At 37.4% G+C, this 27,911-nt stretch overlaps 4 protein-coding genes and 1 long non-coding RNA gene across 7 annotated transcripts; 3 read left to right on the top strand and 2 right to left on the bottom strand.

Annotated features, from left to right (window-relative positions):
* The first annotated feature begins 1,061 nt into the window (after positions 1-1,061).
* On the top strand, positions 1,062-3,493 carry LOC112203218 (pentatricopeptide repeat-containing protein At4g19890). Its single transcript, XM_024344213.2, has one exon. The coding sequence runs from the start codon at positions 1,065-1,067 to the stop codon at positions 3,201-3,203; it is 2,139 nt and encodes a 712-aa protein (XP_024199981.1). The 5' UTR covers positions 1,062-1,064; the 3' UTR covers positions 3,204-3,493.
* A 175-nt stretch (positions 3,494-3,668) lies between these two features.
* Positions 3,669-6,016, top strand: LOC112166120 (glutathionyl-hydroquinone reductase YqjG). 3 transcript variants are annotated; one of them, XM_024302887.2, is made up of 7 exons: positions 3,669-3,863; positions 4,115-4,186; positions 4,492-4,715; positions 4,805-4,981; positions 5,084-5,308; positions 5,387-5,515; positions 5,623-6,016. In XM_024302887.2, the coding sequence occupies exons 2-7, from the start codon at positions 4,141-4,143 to the stop codon at positions 5,863-5,865; spliced, it is 1,044 nt and encodes a 347-aa protein (XP_024158655.1). In that variant the 5' UTR covers positions 3,669-3,863; positions 4,115-4,140; the 3' UTR covers positions 5,866-6,016. The 3 variants fall into 3 exon arrangements, with proteins under 3 accessions (XP_024158655.1, XP_024158656.1, XP_024158657.1); XM_024302888.2 differs by lacking the exon at positions 4,115-4,186 and having other exon boundaries at positions 3,713-3,863; XM_024302889.2 differs by lacking the exon at positions 4,115-4,186 and having other exon boundaries at positions 3,713-3,863; positions 4,455-4,715.
* Positions 6,017-6,054: 38 nt separating this feature from the next.
* Positions 6,055-6,521, bottom strand: LOC112166123. The gene has a single exon (XM_024302890.2). It carries the CDS (start codon positions 6,426-6,428, stop codon positions 6,135-6,137), a length of 294 nt encoding a protein of 97 aa, XP_024158658.1. The 5' UTR covers positions 6,429-6,521; the 3' UTR covers positions 6,055-6,134.
* A 1,968-nt stretch (positions 6,522-8,489) lies between these two features.
* LOC112168322 (protein NARROW LEAF 1) lies at positions 8,490-14,521 on the top strand. The gene is made up of 7 exons (XM_024305445.2): positions 8,490-8,649; positions 8,819-8,962; positions 9,789-10,298; positions 10,648-10,791; positions 11,563-11,803; positions 12,491-12,991; positions 13,498-14,521. Exons 3-7 carry the CDS (start codon positions 9,801-9,803, stop codon positions 13,929-13,931), a joined length of 1,818 nt encoding a protein of 605 aa, XP_024161213.1. The 5' UTR covers positions 8,490-8,649; positions 8,819-8,962; positions 9,789-9,800; the 3' UTR covers positions 13,932-14,521.
* Positions 14,522-15,133: 612 nt separating this feature from the next.
* On the bottom strand, positions 15,134-18,757 carry LOC112168323. Its single transcript, XR_002924185.2, has 2 exons — positions 17,833-18,757; positions 15,134-16,694 (listed from the first exon to the last, which is right to left on the bottom strand). It is a non-coding gene; the product is annotated as an uncharacterized LOC112168323 (long non-coding RNA).
* Between the last annotated feature and the right edge of the window lie 9,154 nt (positions 18,758-27,911).

Below are 27,911 nucleotides of genomic sequence, written 5' to 3'. Positions count from 1 at the left end.
CTGAGGCTGTCCAGTTTACCCAATTTTAGAATCATTCCAGTGAACATTTTGTCTCTTTCAGTATATCTGGAAATGGTGGTTAGAATGATCTTGGAAGATCTATTAATTTTTCCTAGTTCATGCCGATAGTTACCAATTAGGTGATTCAACCATGTGTCATTTATTAGAAACTATTGATAGATGCAATGTACATAGAAATTTAGAATTTCACATGCACATTGATGTGAATCAATTATGACTCAAGTGGGTTTAGGTAAACTAGCTAGCTAAGCTACTAACTGATTGTTTGGTCATAAATTTGTATGACCTCAGGTTTTGAAATCCTGTCAATTTCCATAAGACTTCAAATTTATACCTGTCGGATATATGTGGCAACAATAGCATTGGACATATGTTTTGATCTTATCAGTGTCTCTTCTTGTCTGTGACACGGACGACGACGACATTATAAGATTTCTTCTTGATGCGTGTATTTTATGAGTTGATTGAATTGATATTTGAGTATATATATATTATGTCTATCTCTTGCATAAAAGAAAAGAGAGTATCAGATTCAGTATGTAATGGTCATTTAATCAGAGTAACTGAGCAAGAATATTACACTCAATCACTTTTAGATTTTAATCAAATTGTGAAAATAATAATTTTTAAGATTGCGTTGATCTATTTTCCGGCGTTATTTAGATTTAACAATAATTAAGCATAATTTCTTTCGTCAGTTACTGAATGACTATATGAACACCACTTATATCAAAGTAACCAGTGCCGGATTGTTCAGAATCATTTTCTTATGGATAACCAGCGTTTTGATCATTCTTCATGATGTAAAGAAACTCTTATCTTATGACTGCATGCTTGGTGAGAGCATGAGATTGAGCCATCCTTCTGCTTCAAAACCATCATTACTAAAATATTGTTGGGCCAAAAGCCGAAATATATTGTTGTTGGGCCACGATACAAATAAAGTCCATAATTCAATCCGGCCCATTTCTACTCCAAACTGAACCAGAACCACTATTTGTACTCGCCTATTCGAACTGAGAAAAACCCCCCCTAAAACCCTGATGGTTGCTTCTGTTCGAATTCTCAGAAACCATGGACTCCAACACAAGCTATTATCGCCTACATCCACCCACATTTCTCAACTCAAGAGAACCCTCTCGTCCTTCACTGACTCCGATGAACCATGCTCCTCCGCCGCCGCCGCCGCCGCCGCCGCCACCCCCACCACCTCCGATTCCCAATCAGAATCACACTCTCTGGTCACCACAATCTGTTCAATGGTATACAAATCCTACTCCCCACAAACCCATTTCAAATCTTCACCTCCAAACCTCAATCTTGATCTAAATCCCGATTCTTTGACCCACGAACACGCCATTTCCGTCGTGGCTTCACTTTCCGACGAGGCCGGGTCCATGGTGGCCCTCAGCTTCTTCTACTGGGCTATTGGGTTTGCGAAATTTCGATACTTTATGCGGCTTTACATCTTCTGCGCCATGTCGATTTTCGGCAATGGCAATTTGGAGAGGACCCATGAAGTGGTTCACTGTATGGTGAGGAGTTTCGCTGAGATTGGGAGGTTTAAAGAGGCTGCCGATATGGTTTTCGAGATGCAGAACCAGGGCCTTGTGTTGAGTACTCGGACTTTGAACTGTGTCATCGGCATTGCTTGCGAAATGGGTTTAATGGAATATGCAGAGAACGTGTTCGACGAAATGTCTGTGAGAGGAGTGTGTCCTGATGCTTTGAGCTTTAAGTGTATGGTTGTTGGGTATTGTCAAAACGGTGTGGTTTTGGAGGCGGATAGGTGGTTGAGTAAGATGATTGAGAGGGGCTTTGTTTTGGACAATGCTAGTTTTACTTTGATTATAAGTGTGTTTTGTGAGAAGGGTTTTGTGAGTAGAGCGTCTTGGTGTTTCGATAAGATGAGTAAGATGGGGGTGAAGCCGAATTTGGTTAACTTTACGTCTTTGATACATGGGTTGTGCAAGAGGGGGAGTGTTAAGCAGGCGTTTGAGATGTTGGAGGAGATGGTTAGGAGAGGTTGGAAGCCGAATGTGTATACACATACCGCGTTGATTGATGGGTTGTGCAAGAAAGGTTGGACTGAGAGGGCGTTTAGGCTGTTTCTGAAGCTTGTCCGGAGTGATAGTTATAAGCCAAATGTGCATACTTATACTGCGATGATCAGTGGATATTGCAAGGAGGATAAAATGAGCCGTGCGGAGATGTTGTTGAGCAGAATGAAGGAACAAGAATTAGTTCCTAACACCAATACGTATACTACTCTCGTTTATGGGCATTGCAAAGCTGGGAATTTTGAAAGAGCTTATGAATTGATGGATGTAATGAGTGAAGAAGGATTTGCTCCAAATATATGTACATTCAATGCAGTAATGGACAGTCTCTGTAAAAAGGGGAGGGTCCAAGAAGCTTATAAACTGATTAAGAAGGGCCTTCGCCGAGGATTGCAGGCTGATAGAGTCACGTATACCATTTTCATATCCGAGCACTGCAAACGGGGTGATATTAACGGTGCCCTAGCTTTTTTCAATAAGATGGTCAAGGCTGGATTGGAGCCTGATATACATTCATATACCACTTTGATTGCTGCCTTCTGCAGGCAAAAGAAAATGAAAGAAAGCGAGAAACTTTTCAAGGTAGCTGTAAGGCTTGGCTTGATTCCGGCCAAGGAGACCTATACATCCATGATATGTGGGTACTGTAGGGATGGAAATATTGCTTTGGCTGTAAAGTTCTTCCACAGGATGAGTGATCATGGTTGTTCCCCGGATAGTTTTACTTATGGTGCTCTAATAAGTGGGCTCTGCAAGGAGGAAAAACTTGACGAGGCTCGTAAGTTATATGATACCATGATGGACAAGGGGCTGTCACCCTGTGAAGTTACTAGGTTGACATTAGCTCACGAGTATTGCCAAAAAGATAACTATGCCACTGCTATGGTCATCTTAGATAGGCTAGACAAGAAGTTCTGGATCCGCACGGTTAACACATTGGTCAGGAAGCTTTGTTGTGAGAAGAAAGTGGGAATAGCAGCATTGTTCTTTCACAAATTAGTTGATAAGGATCAGAATGTGGATCGTGTGACATTGCAAGCATTTATGACTGCATGTTATGAGAGCAACAAGTATGCTCTTCTTTCGGATTTGACTGAGAGAATCTCTAAAGGAATTGGCTAGCAGCTCAAATACAATGAAAAAATGGCTGAATGCTGTGGCTCTTAAACTTGGAAGGCATTCAAAAGTGGAACAATTGCAGCAGGTGGCATGATTGTATTCAGAAGAGTTCAGTCTTTACGTCCACTCCTCCGGTGATGGAGATTCGCAATGTGATCTCCATTTGTGTCTGAAAAGCTTGGAGGAGCAACCAGCAGGCTAAGCCAGTAATTGTTCTTGTGATTTGAGAAGCTTTGTTGCTGTATATATACTACTGTAACTCAAAACTGAAATCTAAAGAATTGTGCCTTCCTGGTGAACTACACATTATTGTAACACTTCCGAAATCCCAGTTTCAAAGCCCCACGTGCCGTGCACGTGTGGTTCCAGGGGTCAACGTGTTCTAGAAAGTAGAAACCATATACAACCACAAAATGGATAGATGCATCTGACCAAAACAAAATTGTTTTCCTCATGAGTGGCGAAAGCGAAATATGATGCATGAATGCCTAATATAATCATAAACAAATAAAAAGTATTGAATTTTAGGAGCTAGGAAGTGCTGTAGTGCTGTACTGACGAAACATAATGATGATCTGTGTTCTGTCTTAAACACTTTGCACCAAGAACTTCACCCTTACTCTTCCTCAAGCTCAAGCTCAGGCGGCCCAGATTTTCCTTCAGGTAAATTAAACATTTTTGTTCACCTGTTACTGATTTTCGTTTCTGGGTTGCGAAAAAAGTTGTCTGCTTTTGCTATATTTTCATTTTTCTTCCATAAATTGCAACAAAAAGAGGAGAGTAGAATCCTTTTTCAATAGCTATCCTATGATCTGAATTGTAATTGCTTGTTTGATGATTGATTACAGTATCTGGGTGTTGAGCTTTTATTGAATTGATTTATTTGGTGATCATGAATTGTTGAATATCTGTAGAGTGGAATTTCTAACTATTGAAAAGAATGAATAGACTCGGTTGGAGAATTTTCAGCAAAAATAATCTACTGGGTAAGAAATTAAGAACTGTTTAATAGATTTCACAGTTAGATTGAAAAAGAAAATAGAACAAAAGAATGGCTTCAGTTGCATCCAACTGTCCTCTAGCAAGATTTCGAATTGTGAAGTTTTCCTTTTAGTTATGCTGTTATAGTTAAGGTTTGATTCCACTGGTAGATTTAGCTGATACATTATATATGCATAAATAGTCCATATCTCAGTGAAACATCAAGATTGGCTGTATCAGATTTGTAGCCTTTATTAAGTAACTAGATTACAGGAAGTAAAACTAGTTTGGGCATGTATTGGTTCTTCAGCACACTATCACATGGCTCGGTCTGCACTGGATGAGGTCTCACAATCTGGTGCATTTGTGAGAAGTGCTTCTGAATTCCGTAACTTCATTTCACGAGACCCGAACTCGCAATTTCCAGCAGAAGCTGGGAGATATCATCTGTATATATCATATGCTTGCCCTTGGGCGTCAAGGTGCCTTGGATACTTGAATATTAAAGGACTTCAGAAAGCTATCAGCTTTACGGTAATGGATTGGTTATTAAGTTGATACTTGTTAGATTCACTCCATTAGAATTTATTTTTCTTTTGCTGATTGTTTGTTGCTCTGTGTAGTCAGTCAAACCTATATGGGAAAGAACAAAAGAAAGTGATGAGCATATGGGATGGGTTTTTCCTGCTTCAGATAAGGAGCTAGCAGGAGCTGAACCTGACCCTTTGAATGGAGCAAAAAGTATACGAGAACTTTATGAGATTGCTAGTACAAAATACACTGGAAAGTACACTGTTCCGGTATGATTGCTCATATTAAGTGCTAGTTTCAGTAAGTTAGATTGTTCTCTTTTTCTTTTTGACTATCTAGAGCCAAATGACTAACACTTCATTATTTGATAGGTTCTATGGGATAAAAAGCTAGGAACAATTGTCAGTAATGAGAGTTCGGAGATTATTCGCATGTTTAATACTGAATTCAACAGCATAGCAGAGAACCCGGCTTTGGACTTGTATCCCGATCACTTGCAATCCCAAGTCAATCAGACTAATGAATGGATATACGACAAGATAAATAACGGTGTCTATAAATGTGGGTTTGCCAAGAAGCAGGAGCCTTATGATGAGGTAATATTTCTGACTGCTGTAACTAGTTTTGATTCTTGAAGTTATGTTGTTTACATTGTTTGATCTTTCTTGCCTCAGGCTGTGAAACAGTTGTATGAAGCTTTGGACAGATGTGAGGAGATACTTAGCAAGCAACGATACCTCTGTGGAAACACATTATCTGAAGCAGATATTCGCTTATTTGTGACTCTCATAAGATTTGATGAGGTACTGCTATTCGTTTCCCAATCTAGTGATTGTCTGTGTTTAAGACGAACATATATCTAGTGATTCGGTTGTTCTAACCAATTCAAGTTTTTGCCACAAAATGCCAGGTTTATGCAGTCCACTTCAAGTGCAACAAGAAACTCCTGCGAGAGTACCCAAATCTGTTTAACTACACCAAGGACATTTTCCAAGTTCCTGGAATGAGCAGCACGGTCCAGATGGATCACATCAAACGACACTACTATGGAAGCCATCCTTCTATCAATCCCTTCGGGATAGTTCCTTCCGGCCCAAACATCGACTACTCTTCTCCTCATGGCAGAAACAAGTTTTCTGCATCGCTTCTGTAATCTGCAGACCAAATTACATACTTGTATCTTCCATGTCCGTTCAGGTCGTGTGTTTCTGTTCGTAATGCTCTTCTTCCCCGAAGACTTCGTTTGCTGACATGTTACGTTGTTAAATTGTTCGTCAAGATATTTTGATTCGATTTGCACGCAATTAGTCATGTTAAAACATGAGAATGATAAAGTAGCAACAAAAACAAACAAGTATTTCCCACATTGATACATGTTACTTAGAACAAAATTACCAAAAAAAAAAAGAATTGCATTATTGTTTAGTCTTTGGTTTGATGAGAGGAGAGGCAGAGAGAGAGGGAGAGCTGAGCCTGTTGGCACTGAGTCCGCTTCAGACCGGTGCCGCTGCTACCGCAGAGGCTCCGAACGGCTTCGGCCTCGTCCGGGCACGCCACCGACACCAAGCACTCGGCAAGTCCGCGGTTCAGGTGCCGGCAACCCGATTCCCGCGCCCGACCCGCCGGGATCCGACGGTGACAATCCACCAGCGCGCGGTGCAGCCGATCGCACTCCACGAATCCCGTCGTCGCTCCCTTCGCAGCTTCCGACGACATCGTTTTGGTTCGTCTTCTGCTACCTTTTCTTCTCTCTTTCTTGTTTCAGCTGGTTCCGCCGGAGTTTCGACTCGGACTGGAATATGATGCGCGCAGAGGTTGTGCCACGTCACCGCTTTGAAAATGTAAGTGGTATATATACACACACACTCTGAGTAATGGGCTGGTGAATTTGGGCTCACTCCCATCGTCTGTGGGCCCGTTGGCCCGACAATGACCGAATATTATAAGATTGAAAAGTTAAGTCTTAGTGTGTTGGTCAGAGAGAGAAATATCGTACCACTAAATTGCATATTTCAATTCTAAACTCATTGCTTGAGGACGTAGACCAACAATTGACTCAATTCGGTGCTAAGGTCCCTTTAGAGACATTCGATAGATTTGGGTGTCTCAGTTTTAGATTTCCAAACCTAATCTGTCATTTCTCACAAATCAGAAATGGTATCCCAATTCTAGGAGATAATGAATAATGGCATGAAAGGGCCCAAGGCCAAGGGAGGATTGCAGAAATACAGTTGGGAGAGCATCTCCTCACATCTCTCATGGGGATATGCTTCCATCCACTCAATCACTTCAGCACAGTCTCAATGTCTCATAGAGCAAATATACAGCTGCACCATTCTCTTTGAAATGCTCTAGAGGCCACCAGCCCTGTATTTCAGCCCTGTATTTTTCATTGTCCCTTTTGTTTTTGTTGATACTGAAGGCTAGGCTTTTCCTAGGGCTGTCACTTTTTGAAGCAGTAGGACTGGGGACCTATTATTATGAAAAATAAGCCAGGAGACAAAAAAAATTGTGGGAAAAGATAATTGTAAGAGTTAAGGATGGAAGGACACTTGGGTACAATTAAGAGAGAGAGAGGGAAAAAAAAAAAAGGAACACTGAAGTGAGTGCTCCTACAAAATCACAATTCCTTTTAGAAAAAGAAATAGGGTCATTGTGCTGGAACCCACATAGGATGTGGGCAGTGATCCAATAATTGCATTGTGGAAATTTTCATAGGGGGGATGACTCTAGTAATTGGAGTCTTTTGATTCCTCTCTCTACTTTCTCTCTCACAATGCTTGAGATAAGCAATTTATCATTGTCAAGTTGGACTACAAATATGTACATGACAAAAGAGCTTACCTATCCAATGCTACAATCTTCCAACTAAAAGGGACAAAAAACAATAGTCTAAAAGTGACTGCTAGCTTAGCCTCTTCATCTATATCTCAAATACAGAATCAATACAAACCAGATTGTATCACCAAGATAATTTTGACAATCTTAGAAGTAATCATAATTTCTAGTAGACTAATTTAATGTAGGTAGAGTGTTTGTTATCATTATATTATAATTGAAAGATGAATGGAGAAGATAATGTGCGTGATAAAAGTTGAAGATAATGCAAGGGGTATGTGATTGATGGAGAGAGAGAGAGAGACAGAGAGAGAGAGAGTTGGATTCTAGAAAGACAATTCTCTTTAGCAAGGTCTACTAGCTTTGTGAAGAAAAATAATGGATGGAGCACATAATATATGACATATGAGAGAGAGAAGATAGAGGGAGGTTGGGGAAGGCTTTGAAACTTTTTAAGTAATTGAAATAAAACCCATTAAAGCAAATAAATTATAATTAAATTAGAGGTACATGAGGGTTTGTCTCCAACTCTCTTCCTGCTGTCCCCACATCTAATCATTCCCATACATGTGTTTTATAATTAACTATATAACTTAACCACAAATATGTGCACAAATGTAGTAGGAAAACACCCCCAATGAATTAAGCAAGGAGCTGGTTACTCCATTATGGGTTAGAGAAATTTAGAATTACCAAGAGAATGAAAGAAAAACACCTACAATTTGGAAGGCAATGGAGATAATTTTCACTATAGCTACATGGGAGGTGAATTATTAGGATGAGGAGTGTGCTACTTTTGGGGAGCAAATATGGATGGGGCCCTATTCCCTACCAGCAAAATAGAATATCACTTGGATCCAAGAAAATAAAATTTCCTCTCTGCCCATCTCATCTCTCCTCCATTAAAATCCTCCACCAAGAAATGTGATGAGATGCAAAAAGGAAAGGGAAGGAGAAAAAGAGAAAAAATAGAGAAAAAGGAGAAAAGGGTGGTGTAAACAAATACTCCTCTCTATGGTTCTTTGTATTATTATAAATCAAATACCAGATACCAGATATTATTATGTGGTCTCTCTCTCCAAAGTCCAAAGTGTAGAAAGTATAGCTTCTAATTCTTTAAAGTTCTTTCTAAGTATATATTGTAGAACAAACAAGAAAAGTGATTGCTAAATATAGCGCTCCTTTCCTTCTCACTCTCTCTCTCTCTCTCACCTTTTCTCTTTTCACACATACAATACTCAAATCTTTTCCTGCTGGATGATATGTAGATTCTGTGATGGAGTAGTGATTGTGTGCTACAATCTCGATGTTCTTGATGATGGGTGTGGGAGAAACTCTTTACTAGGGCATGAAAATCTTCAAAGGGCATTGCTTTGAGCCCTCCATCACAGCTCCACCATTGCTGTTCTGTAGTGAGTTCTCTCTCCCACTATGCTCAACTTATTTCTTATTTTCTGGCATATATCTTATCTGGGTTTTGCATAAAGTTGTGAATTTGAGGCTTTTTGCTTTCTGGGTTCTATCTCTCCCTTCACTATGAACAATCTTTTTTAAATTGGGAGAGAGATGCGATGATACTTCGTTAAATGTAGGTGTGTTCAGATTTTTAGTTGTCTCGATGCATTCTGCAATATGGTAGTGGATTAGTGGCAAGACTTGAATTTATTTCATTCTATGTGCTGCACAGAATTGAATGTATCAAGTTTGATAATTTAACAAATGACAGCTGAAATACTACTTACTGTGAGATGAGAGTTGAGAGAGAGAGCTTTAATAATCTCTCCGTTTACTCAGTTCCAGAGCTGTACCATTGTCCCCACCTTGTTAGAATTCAAAATTCAACCCTTTTTCTTCTATTGATTTTTGTTCCATATGTTTCTGCAACATCTTAGATTCCAACTCGGCTAAGATTGATTTCATATATGAACTTAGATACTTCACAGTAGTGCTATTTATTTTTTAAAGCTATTATAATCATACATCTCTTCTTTCTCTCCCCTTCTTTTTTAGTTTTTTGTTTTTTAGTTTTTTGTTTTTTTGTCTTTTTTCTTTTTGTGTGAAAGGTTCACAATTACTATGTAACGACGAATGTAATGACGCACTTTATATTTTAAGGTGTAAACCTCTCAAGTATAAAGACTGAAGCAAGAAGAACTTATGTAGGTTATATAGTTAGGTTTGGTGCTTCTTAACTGTAGACATGGATATTCTCAGAAGTGTTGAATTTATATCATGTAGGAGAGCTACAATATGGACAGATCCAGATTAGATTTAAGATGTTATCATTCTGCTGGATCAATACAGTCTGAGGAGTCTGCTCTAGACTTGGAAAGGAACTACTGCTGTCATCCTAATCTCCCTTCTTCAAGTCCATCTCCTCTCCAGCCATTTGCATCTAGTGGTCAGCACTCTGAGAGCAATGCTGCCTACTTCTCATGGCCTACTTTGACCCGGATTAATGATGCAGCAGAAGATAGGGCAAACTATTTTGGAAACCTTCAGAAGGGTGTTCTTCCTGAAATTTTGGGGCGGTTGCCATCAGGACAGCAGGCTACAACCTTGCTTGAGCTGATGACCATCAGGGCATTCCATAGCAAGATATTGCGTCGCTTTAGTCTTGGCACTGCCATTGGGTTTCGGATTCAAAATGGTGTCTTGACAGATATTCCAGCTATTCTTGTCTTTGTTGCCCGTAAAGCTCACAGGCATTGGCTCAGCCATTCACAGTGTCTACCTGCTGCTCTTGAGGTGGAAATTTTGTGTCTTATTGCTGGACTTGTGATACTTTGTTTTCCTTTTATCTCTTCTTTGGTTAGTTATATATTATTTAATCATTAAAAATAAATTTCTTTTCTTTTTCCAAATCAATCTTGATTCCAGTCAGAATGATGAAATTTGTGTAATATTCTCTTGTTAGAAAAATCCAATTTTGTGTGTGGGTTGGGAATCCTAAAAATAACAACTTATTACAAACTTTGTTGATGTCAAAGATATAACAGGTGTCTGTATATCAAAATTTTTGTCATGCTATTTGTTTATTTTGATCTTTGACCAGGTTCTTGTTTAATTTGGTAACTGCTTTCGAAAAATGGTCCAGGGGCCAGGAGGTGTATGGTGTGATGTGGATGTTGTGGAATTTTCCTATTTTGGTTCTCCAGCTCCAACTCCTAAGGAACAGCTTTACACAGAGCTTGCAGATGGCTTGAGGGGAAATGATCCATATGTCGGTTCTGGTTCCCAGGTATTTTTAGAGAAATTGCTGCCATCTACTTGTTTTCTGTGGTGGTGGTAATCTTGTTTCTGAAATGCAAGTTTAGACAGTGATAAGTACTTACATTTCTTTTTTTTTTAAGGGAGTGATGACAATAGGTCCCCTACTGTAAAATTTTGAGGCTGCTGTTTTGTATTAGATGATGATTCATAAAAGTTAATTCATGCTATAAATCAAGAGTATATAGGTAATTTGCCCAGTAGGTTTGCTCAGTACAACTTAAAAAGAATGCGTGAATTGCCTTATTTGCCCTTATATTGTATTTTTTCTTTTTCTATTTCTTTTTCTTTGCAATACCACCTCTTTCAGTAAATTGAGCTTAGACTTATTTCTTATATTCCTCGTCTGTTTTATACCTTGTTATTATATAAAGCAATAGTTGTCCACATTCTATCTAGTTAACTTTTAGGAACACTGATAAACTGACAAACCGTATCAGGGTATCAACTATCAAAGTGGGATGAAAAGTATCCTGTGATTGGAACCTCTCAATTTATGTTGAGTTTTACGTGTTGGACTCTTTATTGCTTGGGAGAAGCTCAACATGAGGGGAAGTGCTAGGATATAGAAACAATAATTACCCTGCATCTCAACAGTTTAAGCTTTTAAGCATAGTGGTAAAACAAGAAATCTTATGGTTCCCTTAACCTCCAATTTATTGATGGAATCGGTCTATACTCTTGGTGGTGTCCAATTAGTTCCTAAAGTTGCCTAATTGCTAATTCCTTTTTGCTTGTTTAGGTTGCAAGCCAGGAGACATATGGAACTATGGGTGCTATTGTTAAAAGTCGAACAGGAAATAGACAAGTTGGTTTCCTCACAAATAGGCATGTGGCAGTTGATTTGGACTATCCAAGCCAGAAAATGTTCCATCCTATGCCACCAAGCCTTGGACCTGGAGTGTATCTTGGTGCTGTAGAGAGGGCAACATCTTTTATCACAGATGACCTTTGGTATGGAATATTTGCCGGAACAAACCCAGGTATTGAAATTGCAAGCTATGGTTATCGATATTACATATGTGCATCTATGGCGGCAAATAGTCAGCAGTTATTTATTGAGGTTGATAGTGTTTCTAGAATATAGGGGAGAAAAGCGATCAACTTGGCCTAGGACAACTGTCTTTTAGAAATCAGCATTACTTTGCATGAATTTATGTACCATCTTTGTTGGAAAATTTTGTGTGGGTATATGACTTAAAACAAGACTAAAAATGTTGATTTTCATAATATTGGGTTTCATAAGATGACGCATTGAAGAACAGATAAATATTGGAAGCTTATGACCTAGTCGTCATTAGTCCTTGAATGTTATTACTGAGTATTGTAGTTTCAGCTAAAAGTGGCACCTGGAAGATTTTTGTTTTGGGTGCCATATGAAGGAGGGCTTTTGTTGTAGCTTCTATGCACTTGAGACTATTATTTTCCTTGGTGTTTTCACCTTGTTCAGGTTTGAGGTGTTAATCTTCTTTCTAGTGAAGAAATATCCTTGATTCCTTTGGTTCGTTTCTTCAACATTGAACTGGACCTGTTACTTTTTTGTTTGAGTAGCACTGTGGAGTAACATAATCTATAGTTTCTCATTTGTCTTTAAGGTCACACTTTTGCTGATTGGTTTATCATTGTGTTCTGACCCCTACACATGCCCATTACAATGTGGTGCCCTGCAGAAACATTTGTGCGAGCTGACGGTGCCTTCATTCCTTTTGCTGACGATTTCAACATGAAGAATGTAATTACAACTGTACCAGGTGTGGGTGAGATTGGTGATGTTAACATCATAGACTTGCAGTCTCCAATCAACAGTCTCATTGGTAGGCAAGTGATAAAAGTTGGGAGAAGTTCAGGCTTGACTACTGGGACCATCATGGCATATGCCCTCGAGTACAATGATGAAAAAGGGATTTGTTTCTTCACTGATTTTTTTGTTGTTGGAGAGAATCAGCAGACTTTTGATCTTGAAGGTGATAGTGGAAGCCTCATTCTATTAACTGGTCAGAATGGGGAGAAGCCACGACCCGTTGGAATCATTTGGGGTGGGACAGCTAACCGTGGTCGCTTAAAACTGAAAAAAGGCCAACCACCTGAAAATTGGACTAGTGGAGTTGATCTTGGGCGCCTTCTTGACCTCCTGGAACTGGATCTGATAACAACCGAAGAAGGGCTTCAAGGTTTGTGCTTCTGAACTATCCAACTATTTTTTCTCATCTAATTGTTCCTGCTCTCTATGCCTACACTCAATATTGTTTCTACTGCTTTCTATGGTGCATCTATCTTCATTTCTTTATTGTTTAGCTGTCATATTGTAAGGTGGCTCATGGGGTCATTTCTTTCTCTCTCTTCGAACCTGTTTTTATTTCTTAGTTTAAGAATGTTCTTGTACTCATTTTAGAATGAAATTCTGTAGATATTGATTTGTAGGTTGTACTTGAGTTATTTAACATGTCACTTGGGGGGAGAAGGGGTTGGTGGTATAAGGTCTGTTCTCCTTTAAAAGAAATGAATGAGATCTTGTATTGTTGCCAACTCCACATGGCTTGCCCGGCATGTTTTTGAAGCTCTTCTGAATAAGAAGCTTTGTCCACACTATAAAAAGGAATTGATGGATTATTATTTTTTTTGTTAAAGCATGGTTTTGTTTGGCACATTTCCTGACTCCTGTTAATTGTTAAAATAGCTGCAATTGAAGAGCAACGAAATGCTTCAGCAGCTGGGATTGGTTCCACAGTTGCAGAGTCATCCCCTGCTGTCTGTGCTCCATATAAACATAAGCTACAAGATAACTGTGGACCTCTTGGTTTAAACTTCCGTCAAGTACCATTTGAAGGCGAATCCTGTCTGGGACCAAGTCGACGATTGATGCATGGTGATTTTCACATTGAAAATGGTGTTGAAACAGCTCCCAGTATTGAGCACCAGTTCATTCCAAGTTTCACCAGTAGATCTCCGGTAATTCATAGCAATCAAGAGGAAAATCCAGTATCAAAAAATGTTTTAGCATTGCGGAGTGGTTCAGATGAAGAGATTTCTGTTTCCTTACAGTTAGGAGAGCCTGAACCAAAGAGAAGAAAAAACTACAACTCTTTCTTTAGCACTAAAGGACCCAACTGAAGCAGGAACAAGTAATTCTTGACTCTTTTGGTCTTGAAGTACCTGTCATACGAGGGGATGCTTCATTTTGGACTCAAAGCCCAGACTACACGTTCTCAGTCACACTTCATTTCAAAGTGTGAAATCACAATGAACATGGGTTCAGGTCACATCTCCTCTTGCACGAGTTGCTATATTCTTTCTTGGATAGATTGGTAAGGGTAGAAATATATATACGTTATATATATGGGGAGCATATTAGGTTTTTATAGAGATGTTTAGGTGGGGGTGCGTTACCCTGTCTTCGTTAATCTTTTAATGCGTCACTTTGGTGAAAGTCCTTATAGCATAAGCACTCTTGAAATGAGAGTATAAGCAGCTGTTGGAATCCAACAGAATGTACAATGTTAGTTTTGTGGCTGCCAGTTAGGTTTTGTTGGAGCCTAGCCTAGTAGAAGGTCCCTCTCTCTTTTTTTATGGTAGAAAAAGGAATGAGCAAGATGGGGGGAGTACACCATTTGTATCTTCTCGAGTCGAATATGTGAACTCACTTTGTAGCTATATTTGTAAATGCGGCTTCAATAGACTTTTTCTACCATACATCTCTTGTTTGTTGAGCATATTTCTGTGCCTTGTGGCTCTTGTGCTTGATCTCTCCTTTTTTTTTTTTTTTTTTTTTTTGAACAAAAAAAATCCAAAAAAATTGTAAATTTAAAAATTATGTGAGGCTTCAATGTTCCGTCAATTGAACAAATTTTAGAAATCATGCTGTGCGAATGGAGCTTTTGGCGCAGAAGAACTTCAAGAAACATATGATGTTTAACAATTAAAGTTTAATTTATTTCGACATGCTATTCCAATCTACAGGTGCGTTGGAACAATTATTAATTACATGTCGATTTTACATGACTCGACACAACTAATAGTAAATCCGCCTAACATCTTAAGCAGGAAGACTATCACTACTGAACAAAAACTAGAGCTCCAAAGGGCTTTCCGCCGACCACCTCTAGTGGACACCCTCATCTCTCGACCATATAGAAAGATGAGGAGTAGACCCACCTTGGAAACGACTTGGGGACAAGGATCGCCGCCGCCTAGTCAAAAACCAGTATACCAATCTAGAACTCCACGTTGCCTCCGTCAAATGAGATGAGAAGAAAATTATCAATGTCTTCGCAAGAGCTTGCATGACTTTAGGAAGAGCAGTCAGTAGCTAGTTCTACCTGCCTCTGCAACGCTACACGCCTATGCCAGACACCGCACCAAATACGAGAAAGAAGACGTACAAGATCGTTACCCCTCCTCTGCAAAAACAAACCACAAGAACGAAGCCCCTAAGAGGAATTAAACCCCGTCCTCGTTCTCCAAAATGCAATGCCTGGACTGTGCTTCTACCCCCCACCTCCGCTCTCAAACTCAAGGGGTTTTTGACTCTCTTTTTTTTTCAATTTTTTTTTAATTTTTTATACAACATCCTTGTACATTAAGACTAGGAATCCTAATAAGTAGTTTTTAGGCTTAATAGTCAACTTGCTACCATAAATTTTATTATAATACCAATTTGCTATCCTAGGTTTTATTTCCGTCAATTTACTACCCTAAGTGGCAGGAATTTGCTACCCTATATTTTTAAAAGTAGCCAATTTACTACGCTTTCATCCTACTAAGATCCAAACGTTGAATAATTGTAAAAATCTAGAGTAGCAAATGGTTAATTTTAGAAATTTATATGAGCTAATTGGTTAATTTTGAAAATCTAGATCGAGTAGTAAATATGACGGAATGATAGCAAATTGACTAAAATAAAACATAGCTAGCGTATCAATTAGTTAATTTTGAAAACTTAAAATAGCAAATTGACTTAAACAAAATATGGAATAACAACTTGATCGACACTGAGATGAAACCCGATGTAACAAATTGATTATGATAAAAATTTATGCCTAATTTTTATCATCTTAATTTGTAGCCACAATATTATAATATAGAAGTTTAATTTATTATAGATATATCAGGATAGCATGCATGCGACATGTGGTAGTTCAAAACATGATTTGATTTGTCCTTTGATAAGCTCCTAAAACCAAAGTAGATAGATGCTGATTGAATGTATACTAATGATGTGATCATGTGAGCTTTAATTTATAAAATAAAATGAAAATCTCAATCCAAAAGTAAATGGGTCAAGCATATATACTTATAATTACTAATTACTATATAATCAAATAATGAACGAAAGTTAAACACCTAACTCGTAGAATATTACTCCAAAGCAAGGTCAATGATTGATAGCATTACACTTGAGCAGTTTGATTGGGGCATGTCAAAACTAGCTTTAGTTGTTAAGGAAAAGATAAGACTTGGAAGTTCGACTCGAGCTAATTTTTTTTTTATTAGTAGTACATTCATATTTGTTAGTTATCTGATGATCGGTGAAATTAAACTCGATTCTTGACCCTAGCTATAAACAACCAGCGATAATAATTAGCATGCAGCACCATATATAATCACACATCAACCAGTTAAGGCATGCAACCCTTTTCTCAGAGACGATCCAGCTGGTTAATTAGTAATATGTTTTCTGGGTTTGCCGTGTACGACAGTCTGTAGGCTGCACTTTGCAGCTAGCTAGCTGCTATAAAGCAATTTCTCAGAGAACGTGTTTTCTGAGAATCTGAGTGACCACGTTCATTGATCTTGTTACTATCTTCTCAATAAACTAGTAAGAGTACCAGACCAGTGCACTGTGTTAGAGCTTCAATTATATAAGGGATGGGAACCCTGCACCAAACCAAATTAGAAGAAATGGAGAAATTGATCTTGAGTGCACTAGTCAATATGGTGAAATGAAAGTAGAGTGCTTACATATATTTGTCCATCTTTCCGATCACAGATCACTAACAAATCACTTTCTGTTAGATAATTAATTATCAATATACAAGGGCGTATATGGAATTACTGCATTAAGCTAGAGTTGATTAAGCCAAACATGCGTTAGATGAAATTAGACGCAATACTTTTTGAAACACAAAAGAACTGGAGAGGGGGCAAGGATTGGACAAAGGCTTTGATTAGGAACAACTAATTATTAACTTCGGTTCCCTAAGCGAACACAACCTGATCGAACCACAATACATGATATGTTTTGTCATCATTAGGCCTCTGCTGATCTATATATTACAGATTGGACATATAAATGTATTCAGGAAAATGTCATAAGGCTTTTCATATACACAAACCTAGCTAACTAGCTAAGAATCTTGCTTGCACTACGGAAAGGAATTGTGGATGAGATTAGAACCTCGACTTCAGTTTCTATTTCCATTGGTCAAATGGTTTGATTGATTAATTAAATAATTAATTAGATATTGCACATAATTAAATATTCAACAACGACTAAAAGAGTATAGCCAGCTAGCTATCTGAATAAATACATGTAAAGTAATAGCATGGCCGGATTAGAAATTAGGACTGTCCATCTAACAGCTAGTTTGATATGTTACTTACAGTAGTATTTACATGCATGTTATCAGAAAATCTTGGATTTTTCACACCGTTATATGATTTCTTTTTTAATTTATAAATCAAATAAGAACTGAAGCAGGTACGTGAAACTTAATAAAGAAAAACTGCAGGCCAAATTAATGGACCAGACTAATACTGAATTACTGATCACAGATTCACAGAGCCATGAATTGTCTCATTCTAAGCTCTTTCCTTGCATCTGTACGTCTTAGAAATTTGTTTTACATGCTCTTGTTCCATTACAATCATGCAGTTATAATCAAAACATACAGCCAGAAAGAGAGAGAGAGCAATATATTGCTAATATATTAATTTTGATTCATCTAGCTTTGAATTTGAGTAGAAAATAAGGTGTACGTATGGTTCGTCATGTGCGAAAAAGAAAATACAATACCTGCAGAAACCAAGCCTATCTCCTTGGGACGAGCAGACAATCACCATAAGACCTCCATATCAATTGAGAGCTAGATCGAGTTTTATACTGTTGGTGAGTGAGTGTTTGAAGCTGCAAGATGACCTGGTATAGCTAGAGTAACCTTATATAATTATGTAGTGATTAACTGAATCAATTGACTCCAAACCGGCCCGTTTCTCCAGAACTCCCAGAACATGAAATAAACCAAGATCTATCAAAAACTATAATACCCCCATCAAAATTTTGGTCCAATTTACATGAAAAGCTGGATCTTCTGCAAATCTATTCGGCGTTCTAGCTTATATCTAAACCTGAAACCATCCGACTTAAGCACAAAATCAACACCGACCAGATCCTATTCTAATAACTGGGTGGTGCGAGAATAATAACTATTTCTATATAAAGCTGATCTTTTGCCGATCTATTTGGTGCAGTTCTTATATCGAAACCTCAAAAGGGACATATATGATATAAGCACAAAATTAACCCTGAATATAGAATTTATAAAGCTAGCTAGCTAGGTTTAGTCTCTAGTGGTACCAGATCATGCTGGCAGCTTCAAGCTCTCAAACCGAACATACCAGAAAGGAGAGGAAAGATGAACCAAGCCACGGAGGCACTGAATAAGGTTTGGCCTTTGTTGGAAAAGACCTCAATATAAGAAGGAACAACCAGAAGCTTGAGATTGATTGAGAAGGAGAGAAGAAGAGGCACGAGGCATGCATGTTTTAGGTAAACAGAAGACTCGTGACTCAATATCCTCCACCCCGATCTAGGCATAAATGCTAAGCTTTTATGCACCTCTAGCTTCTTCTTCTTCCTGTACTGTACTGTAGCAGAAAATGGAGAGTATTTAATTTTGGTTTTTGTTTTTGTCCTTGTTACAGCTATATGAACCTGACCTGTTGCCATCTTTCTCAAACTAATTTAACTTAGTTAGGGATTATTATAAATGCAAGAAACAGGGACCACCATGTTCTATATTCTCATAAAAGAAATATTTCATTATCATGTCTGTATGATTATTATAAAAGAAAAAAAAAACACAATTGGCCATGATATTAATTTATAATATTGTCGTCGTTTTCAAACAAAATTGAAACCTAATTTGATATATATTATTGGTTTGTTTGTGGGTAGTTGTTGCTTAATGGAGCTTTACGAGCTACTAGCTAGGGCTGGGTTTAATTTATACATTCAAACTCTAATTTGATATATATTGTTAGACTTAATTACTTTCTAATAACTTGATCATTTTGTGTATATATAGTTGTTATTTAATAAGGTATTAGAGTCAATGAGCATGCTTTACTTTGCTAACGTCAAATATTAGTGGATGCGTTGTTAAGGTCAAATTGATTAGGCCAAAAGAGAACTTTGAGAAAAGTAGAGGTTTTGAATAAGCTTGGTTTTCCTTGTTTGGCGTGTCATGTGTGGTTCTAACTAATAGGAATTAGGATCGTGTATATAAGGAGGTGACATATTGACCTACTGGTTGTGGATTATATATATATATATATATATATATATATATATATATAGAAGCAACTGCTTAAGTTTCCTCAAATTGATGATGATTATAGATTGATGACTCTTGTGACCTACCCTAACTAGCGAGCTATTTCAATCAAAACAATATGTTGTGTGGAACTTAAATAGAAGCCAACAGTATTGTAAAAATAATAAACAATATATATCAAGCTAATAGTTTCACCGACGAAATTGTCTATAAACCCTACTCATGAGATATAACAATACAAGGCTAAAGAACTAACAACCAAAAACACGTCCAATTAATTCGAGTCTACATTTTCCTCGAAAGTTAGTATCGGCAAAATAATTAAGACTTTAATGAGGGTTAACCTATTCTTTGTTTTAGCAGCTAGCTAGCTAGTAAGAGGCTGTGTCTATGCATGTGCTTAGCAACCGTCCAGTCCCTACAGCAAAACAATTCCAATAAATAGTACTGTTTCATTGTTTATCTGAATTTAGGGCAAGAAATTGATCAAATGGCTACAGGTTGGTGGAATCAGTTGAGGGTGCCTTCTGTTTGTCTCTAGCTTTGGGTGGTTCTTCTGTCTTTGGGTGACACTTGACAATTACAATGACATGCAGACAAGTCCTAATGGAAAGCAAGGACCACTGGCTTTTTAAATAGGGTTTATTATTCATTGAGTCACATGGTTTTCTTTATAATTTAGCTCTACCTCTCCAACAGTTGGTTCAGCTTCATTTCATTAAGCTACGGTTGATCAGGCCCCCAAGGAAAATCATTAAGGTAGGTGTAGTACTGGTGGTTGTGAATAAAGCAATAATCCAAAATTAGGGTTTGATTTTGAAAATCTGTTGCCAATTGTCAGTTGCATCTTCCCCTCCTAATCTATGTTTCAATTTTGTCCCATATCTTCCTCTCAAGATGGAGTAGATCTTTGCATGGAGGTGGACTGTTTTGTTTGTTCCATTGATAATACTATTATGATCAGTTTTTGATCTCCTATTTAGGAGTGGTGTAGAATCATTTTCTAGATAATCACATTTTTGTGATCATAACTGACCAATTTGTTGAGAAAAAAATGTTGATGGTGCAAATTATTCAATATTCAATACAGTCTAATCTTGTATATAAGATCATCCATGCATGTTTTTAAGGTGAATCTTGCCTTCACTAGAATTAGGGTTTATATATTAGTTTCTTATCACTTATTTTTCACCTCCAAACTTGATACCCATTTGATTATAAAATCTATTTTATAACAAGAGAAAAGTACTTAACAGCCTAGCTAGCTAGCATATCGTTGTCATGAGCATGACCTCCGTCAGGCCATATGCAATGAGAGCAAATTCACCCATAGTCAAGAAATGTCAAGGTCGAAAAGTTAAGGCGTCGACCAGTCAAGAAACTGTTCACTGTCACTGGACATGGGTTTCCACCCGTTCCATTTCTTGACCAATCAGTTTTACTGTTCATTGATTTTTTCTTACATAAATAAAAAACTAGGAATAAGTACAATACAACATTATTTAGTTGTTGTAAGAGAAATTTGGTTTCTAATCGATTTTTATTTTCGAAACAAACGTTATTTAGGGGGTCGTGAAAATTGACTTTTTATACGTTCGGAATTTGGGAAAACTTCCTTCATGAAAGTTGTAGAGCTCGTCGATACAATCTCGTGCATATATGGAACACAATATTTGGAGTTCATATGAATTTATTATGAATTTTTGAAATCTGAAAATTTTCTATAAATAGCAAAAAAAAAAATTCTATTTTGTTTCAAAGGACGAAATTTTTTCTTTTTTTCATTTCCCCCCTCCGGTTCTCTCTCTCTCGGGCGCCCCCAGACCTGGCGGGTTTCGTCCGACCCGACCCGCCTTTTTCTCCCTCTTCCAGCGTCCTCCGTCCACGGACCCGGCTCCCCCGAGGTCGCCTCACCTAGTCCGGCTGCTCCGTGGCGTCAGCCCGCCCAGATGCTGCCCCCAAGCCGAGATCGAAGCAACCCCAGGCGGAGCAAATCGTCCTCCGGCGACAAACGCCTCCTCTCTTCCGCGTCTCTCTCTGCACGCACCAAGGTTTTAAGTTTCTCCGAAACTGCTGAAATTTCCGTAAATTTGAAATACCGAAACGAAATTCTTATGCTATATCATTTCCGTTAGGAGTTTCCCGAAATTTTCAGAAATTTTTCGTACATTTCCGTGAAATTCTTAATTTATGAAATATTTACACACAAAAAATATATTTAAAAATTCACATTGAAATTTTGTCCGAAATTTCTCTAAAATTTATGTAAAATTCGCTTGTCACTAACAAAATATGAAATTTTGATTATTTTTTTTTCCAATCAAGTTGAAATTTAATACAACAAAACCCTCTTTGCTTTTATCGGCTACCAATCATGAGGTAAATTATGGAAATGACAGGGGGACTGGCAAATCATGGCACTGCAATCAATATAGTAGTGATGATCATACTACTTATCTTGGTGCAAATCGTGAAGACAATTTTAGAGCTAGGGATACACAAGGAAGACGCGATGGCCATTTGTCTCTAAATGAGTTTGAATCACTTTCTTCGTGTCTTGGCTCAATGGACATAGGAACTCAATATAACGATAACTCTAACCCATTCCATGCTCATTATCCTCATCATGAAATGAGTTCTACCTCAGAAAGTACTTATGGAATTGGATCAAGCTCACAAGGTGGAAGCACATATCACCTTTTTGATCATTCGTCGTCCCAAATGCCATATGCTTCATACAATGAAACACCATATTGAGTAATTCCACAATATCCAATATATGGATTGCATGTGAGGAGATTAACACACATACATTACCCATATGATGAAATACAAAAATCATTTCCAAAATTCATGTACTTGGGAGCAGTATTGTATGATACTAAATGGGAGCAATTCAACCACATGAATCGAACCACATCGTAGTAGCTCTTATTACTAATACTGTATATTGCTTTTGTTGTACTTGTTCATTTTCATTAACGGGATTTTGGTATTACGTCCTCCCCGTTGTATTTTTCTAATTATTAGTGAAAAAGGCGTGATGGCCAAGCTTCCCTCCGGGTTCCAGTCATTAAAAAAAAAAAAAAAATTCACATTCACATTATCGATATACAGAACATTTATAAATTGCATATAGATAGAAACACTAGTTTAGCAACTTACTAAAGTTTTAGTTAATTACTCGTCCATATTAAAATATTAAATATCACAATTCTATTATGGGTGTGGCTATTGTCACCCTACCATTTTCTTTGTTCACCCTACTTGCTCATTACACCCTATGTTTTAATTTCAATTATTAAATTTACTTATCTAACCCATTTATCTTTCCAAAAATATTCTTATATAACATATCCAATTAAAAAAAAAAACTAAAATCTCTCATTTAATTTATGCCAATAAAAAAACTAAAATATGCTAAAGTTTTCTAATAAAATCATAATCTAATTTACTTTCATTTAAAAAAAAAATTTCAAGTATCATTGTTCATCTATTTCCATCTATATTAAAAGATTAGTAATTTAATAACTATAAGCAAAAAAGAAGAGATTTTTTTTTTTTTTTTTTTTTGTGTTTTAAATTTTTACTTTCGGTGTTCACAAAGAGTATTGCAAAGATTTTGATGAAATTAACATTAATAGTTTTGTGACTTGAATAACAAACTCGATGAGGAGGCAAGTAGGCAACAAAGAGACAAGAAAAAGTAATTAATAAATTCAAATTTGGATGAAGAAGATGAAGATTAATGTTATCCAATGAGAAATTAAGTAGTCTTTGTATTTAATTAATTGGTTATGTATATAGTTTTTCTTATAGATTTGGATTTTAGAAAATTAGTGTACTTATTAGCCATTTTGCACTTGGGTAATATAGTATTTTAATAATTCAAATGTTTATAGGGTGAACTAAGAAAATGGAAGGGTGGCAATAGCCGCACCCATTTATGTATAATTTTAGAGAGGTTACATTGTAAATAGGTTTATTATAGGTTAGTTTAGTCTGTGTAAAAGTTTTATTCAAAAATATCATTTTATAAATGCAATTAATGTGATTTCTTTATTTTTAACCAAAATTTCCACATAAATCGAAACTTTCCCCGAAATTTCCTTAAATTTGAAGTACCGAAATCGAAACTGAAACCGAAATTTGAAACCTTGGCACGCACGCATGGATGAGTTGCGGCGCCACGCGTCAGACGCTTGTCCTCCACTTCCGTCGATCAGCGCGTCTCCTTCTCCACTCATCCAGTGATGTCACCCACGTTTCCGGGCTGGGCCGAGTTGGCAGACGCCTTGGCTGGGTATGGAATTAGTGAGGGCCTTGACTAAATTATTGGCTTCGGTCAAGAAAGGCTGACTTTTGGCTGGGCAGAATATATACCTCCGGTGGAAACCTGATTTTCCCCTCCATGGTCACCACATTAGCTTTTCCTAGCTGGTGACCAATCAAGAAGCAACTGGTGGAGTTGCTCTGAAAGTGGTGAGATTGCGTGGCACTTGCGGAGAGCCACTATAAGAGTTTAAATTTCTTCAAAAGTATCAAAATTTTTATAATTTAATCTTATCAATATTTGAGCGATATCTAAAATATATTCAGAATTAATTTTTGGGTAGTAAAATTGACATAAAGATATATATCGAAATTTTCATCGACATGACGAGTCCCGAAATTTTCAAAAATCCAAATTATCAAAATTTCTGTCAAAACGAAGATTTCAAACCATAATACCATAAGATCACCGTATAGCACTTTAAAATAAGTAATGCTTAATATTTTATTATATATACAATGCATGTTATATAGCACAACACTAAAGATACTCTTTATACTTTTTATTTTCATGTTATCACGTCATCACACGACCAACAACCAAAATAGTTTTAAATATTTTCAAAACCCGCACCTTAAATAGTTGTGCTAGCTACTTCGATTTCGCGATCCACAAGAACAAAACATATAACTGATATATTCTACATGCAATTTCACGTTTTTTGAGGCCCTATATGCAGGAATTTCCAGGAAACCAATATCAAGTCCACTTGGGAACAATAGGGATGACAAAACATGATTAAGCCTTAACTTGGTAACAACTAAAAGAAGATAGATTTGTATGAGAGGGAGGTCTTTCAATACAGAAGTGACCAAGTACTCGAGCAGTTTTGCTTAGTGAAAGGGAAATCTGAACATGGCCAAAGTCTTAAGAACTTGGTTATAAGTTTACAACTACTAACCTCTAAAGTCTAAACTCTGAGTCATCAAAAAAGAAGAAGTCTAAACTCCAAAATATTTAAGTTATATTTTCTTTCGTTTCCTTGGAACTTGGCAGTTACTTTCAACTTGTTTGAGTTGGTTTAACTACTACATCAATGATTACCACACACCACGCATTGTTTTCATCTAAACTAGCTAGTCTATGATAGTTGCAATCTTTTCAACCCTAACTATATATCTCACGAGTCCATTAGTAGAAAAGAAAGTCAAGGTTGACACTTTGTGGACCATATGTTTTGAAGATGATGGTGTGCCTACATTACCTTGATATCAAATATTTGTTAAAGTAATAATATACACCTGATTATGCTCAATCACACTTTAATTTAGATCAAATGATAGAAAGAATTGTGTTTAAATTTAAATGATGTTTTGAGAAATTATATCATTTAATTTTCTTATCTTTAAAACTCATATTTCAAATTTACAAACGAACTTTATTATCAATTGTCAATAACTTTAAAGAAAAAACATTCAATCAAAATTATCCGTATCACCAGTAGATGGGTGGTGGCAGAAGTGAAGTGGGGATGGAGGTAATACATGTGGACGGTGGAGTGGAGGGGGAAGTGGGTGGAGTTGAAGAAGTGGTAGGATCTTTTTCCTTATCGCTCCATCCTTTCGTTTTCATTTATCAATTTCTCTATATTCTCTATTTTTTTCCTTACAAATTAGTGCGTGAGCTCTCAGAGTTTGGAGAATGAAACAGCCTTTTCAATACTAACAACTAATGTAGGGTACGATTATTGTGATTATGTTTCCATGTTTGCTATGCTAAACACTATGATTATTAGGATAATGATGTTTTAACTTTTAAGAATTGTAGAATACAACACCATGGCAAACATGATTAGTTCAAACCAATGCATCAGTTGATTATCAAGTGCATTAATCAAAGTGGCATGATTTGAGATAATGTCTTTGCACTAGTCATCTAGGTGACTCGTGAAGGCAAAACTTCAACTTGGTATGGATGTCTCATTCGTACTAATTAGCCAAAAATTTCAATACGAACCATCTTTTCCTATCTTTGGGTTTCTCCTTTGCGTAATTAGTAGTCTCCGCCTTTTGCTAATGAGAAATCCAATTTCTGCAAAGGTTAGTTAATTTCAAGCTGTACTGTTTTGGATTTGGCACTTGAATTCGACCTGGATGATTTCTTGCAAGATGATCGAAGTGAATATATTAGACCATAAAACTAGACTGCAGTATGAGGAGATGACCGGCAGTCCTCTCCTCTGCTAGTGGTTACACCATCCACCCAAAACAAAACAAACGACTTCCACAGTAAACCCCTACCCCAATGTGAGATACTGTTAATAAAGCTCCAAACTTAATTTTCTTTTGGTTATGTACATGTGTTAATTAGGAGAGATTGAATTCCCTTGTTATAAAAAAAAAAAAAAAAGTAAGATTAAATTCTTAAATTAATTGTTATACATCATCCGACACCACCTGAGCTAACCCTAAAAACTTATTACATTGTGACTTAAATTAACTGATCAACATGATGCCAATCTAGCATGTTTGGGTTTTCGCACTATGGAGTATATATGATCATAGTATTTCCTGATGACATAAACATCATTGTTGCATCATATCCTTTAGTTCCACAATCTTGTATATTGGGTCTCAAAAGAAGGATGAAGACACCATATGTACTTCATATATTGACGGCTAATTAAGGTTGCCTCCTTCCACTTCAGTGAAAGAGGTTGCAAGTTGCAACAGAAACGGAAATGGAACAAGTTAAAGAAATCAACAAGCTAGAATACTAACAAAGAAAAGGTGAACATTATTGAGTGCAGAGCAATAGATTGTTAAAGTAGTTTTGAACTTGATTTCCAACAAGATGCTTGTAGTTGCAAAAGAAAACTCTTCCTGGCTGGCTCTGGCTCATCCAAGAAAAAAAAACTCTGGAAAAATGATCCAATTACAAAGCAGGGATTGCAACAGATGATCTTCTGCTTTAACCATTAACAAGAAGGATCAGAGGGTGAACCATAATCCTTTATCAAATATGATTTCGAAATAGAATCAAAGTAGGTCTAATTAAGTTGTATCAATCCACTAAATAGTATTCGGAAAAGTAAATACGGTATATAAGTCTATAACTATCCACAATCTCTCATCCGCATAGTTGTAGATCATCACTTGTTATGGGGACGATAACACGCACAGTATCGAACCCAATAAACTTGAGCTTAGCATAAACTTTGAGTAATGTGAGTAATTTGCTAACTAATTAATTAATTGTTTTCATCCCCAACTTTCCACATCAGGCCATTCCTTTGCGGCCCAATGTTTGTTTTGGCTCCATGGTTCTATTGAGGACATAAACGAATGGCCGATGTTCATTTTATGGCCCAATCTTCATGTTGAGGTATATGCATCTCTCAGGCTTTTCTCACTCAGTCGACCATTTTCTATTCTTCTTCTGCAGAAGAAACTGCCAACAACGTACGAAGATCTATCTGCTCAGCCACATCCCCTTCTTCTTCAAGTGCTTCTTTAAGCAATGGCTCTCTCTTTCTCCAACTCCAAGTTCTGTGACTCCCACACTCTTCGGAACCCTAACTCCAACCTTTCCGCCTTGATATGGAGAAAAGATAGTTATGCAAGTGACTCTACCTTTGTTGTTGACCCATCTGGGTCTCATCCCCCAAAACCTCTCGGTTTCGGTTTCTTACCAAACCCAGACGTCACGGACATGTTGCAGTCCTGCAATGGCTTGATCTTGTGTAATCATTTCGATGGCACAAGTTATTTTTACCTTGTCAATCCCACTACCAGTAGCTACTTGCTACTCCTTCCATTTGAACTAGACGTACGACGGTTGGTGTGTCACTTTGGCTTTTGACCCTTCCAAATCTGCTCATTACAAGGTGATCTTCTTCACTGGCGATCGTGCTTGTGATCAAATGGGGATATATTCGTCTCAGACTCGCAGTTGGAGGCTTTGTGCTTCTTGAATCAGTGATCAAAATGCGCTTTTACTACGACGTTGATGAGGAACGTTTAATTAGGAATGGTGGCTTGCTCTGAGTTAGCCTGGACTTGTGTATATTTTGGGGAAATCTAGTGGCCATCTATATTGTTTAAGAGGTCTTGGAACTTGACTTAAAGTTATGGAGATGGGAAGGGCCTACTCAGCAAGCTGGTTTTTCAAGTGCTTTGTTGAAATGAACCCCATTGCAGCTGCCTTTCCTCAGACATGGAGGCGGGGATTTCTTCCCCAGCGATTCGTTTTCTTTCTTGCAGGTGA

The sequence above is a fragment of the Rosa chinensis genome, chromosome 5 (genome assembly GCF_002994745.2).
Source record: "Rosa chinensis cultivar Old Blush chromosome 5, RchiOBHm-V2, whole genome shotgun sequence".
In the NCBI taxonomy this organism is placed as follows: domain Eukaryota; kingdom Viridiplantae; phylum Streptophyta; class Magnoliopsida; order Rosales; family Rosaceae; genus Rosa; species Rosa chinensis.
The sequence above is the reverse complement of the archived record's forward strand: the minus strand, read 5'-3'. Positions and strand labels throughout refer to the sequence as shown.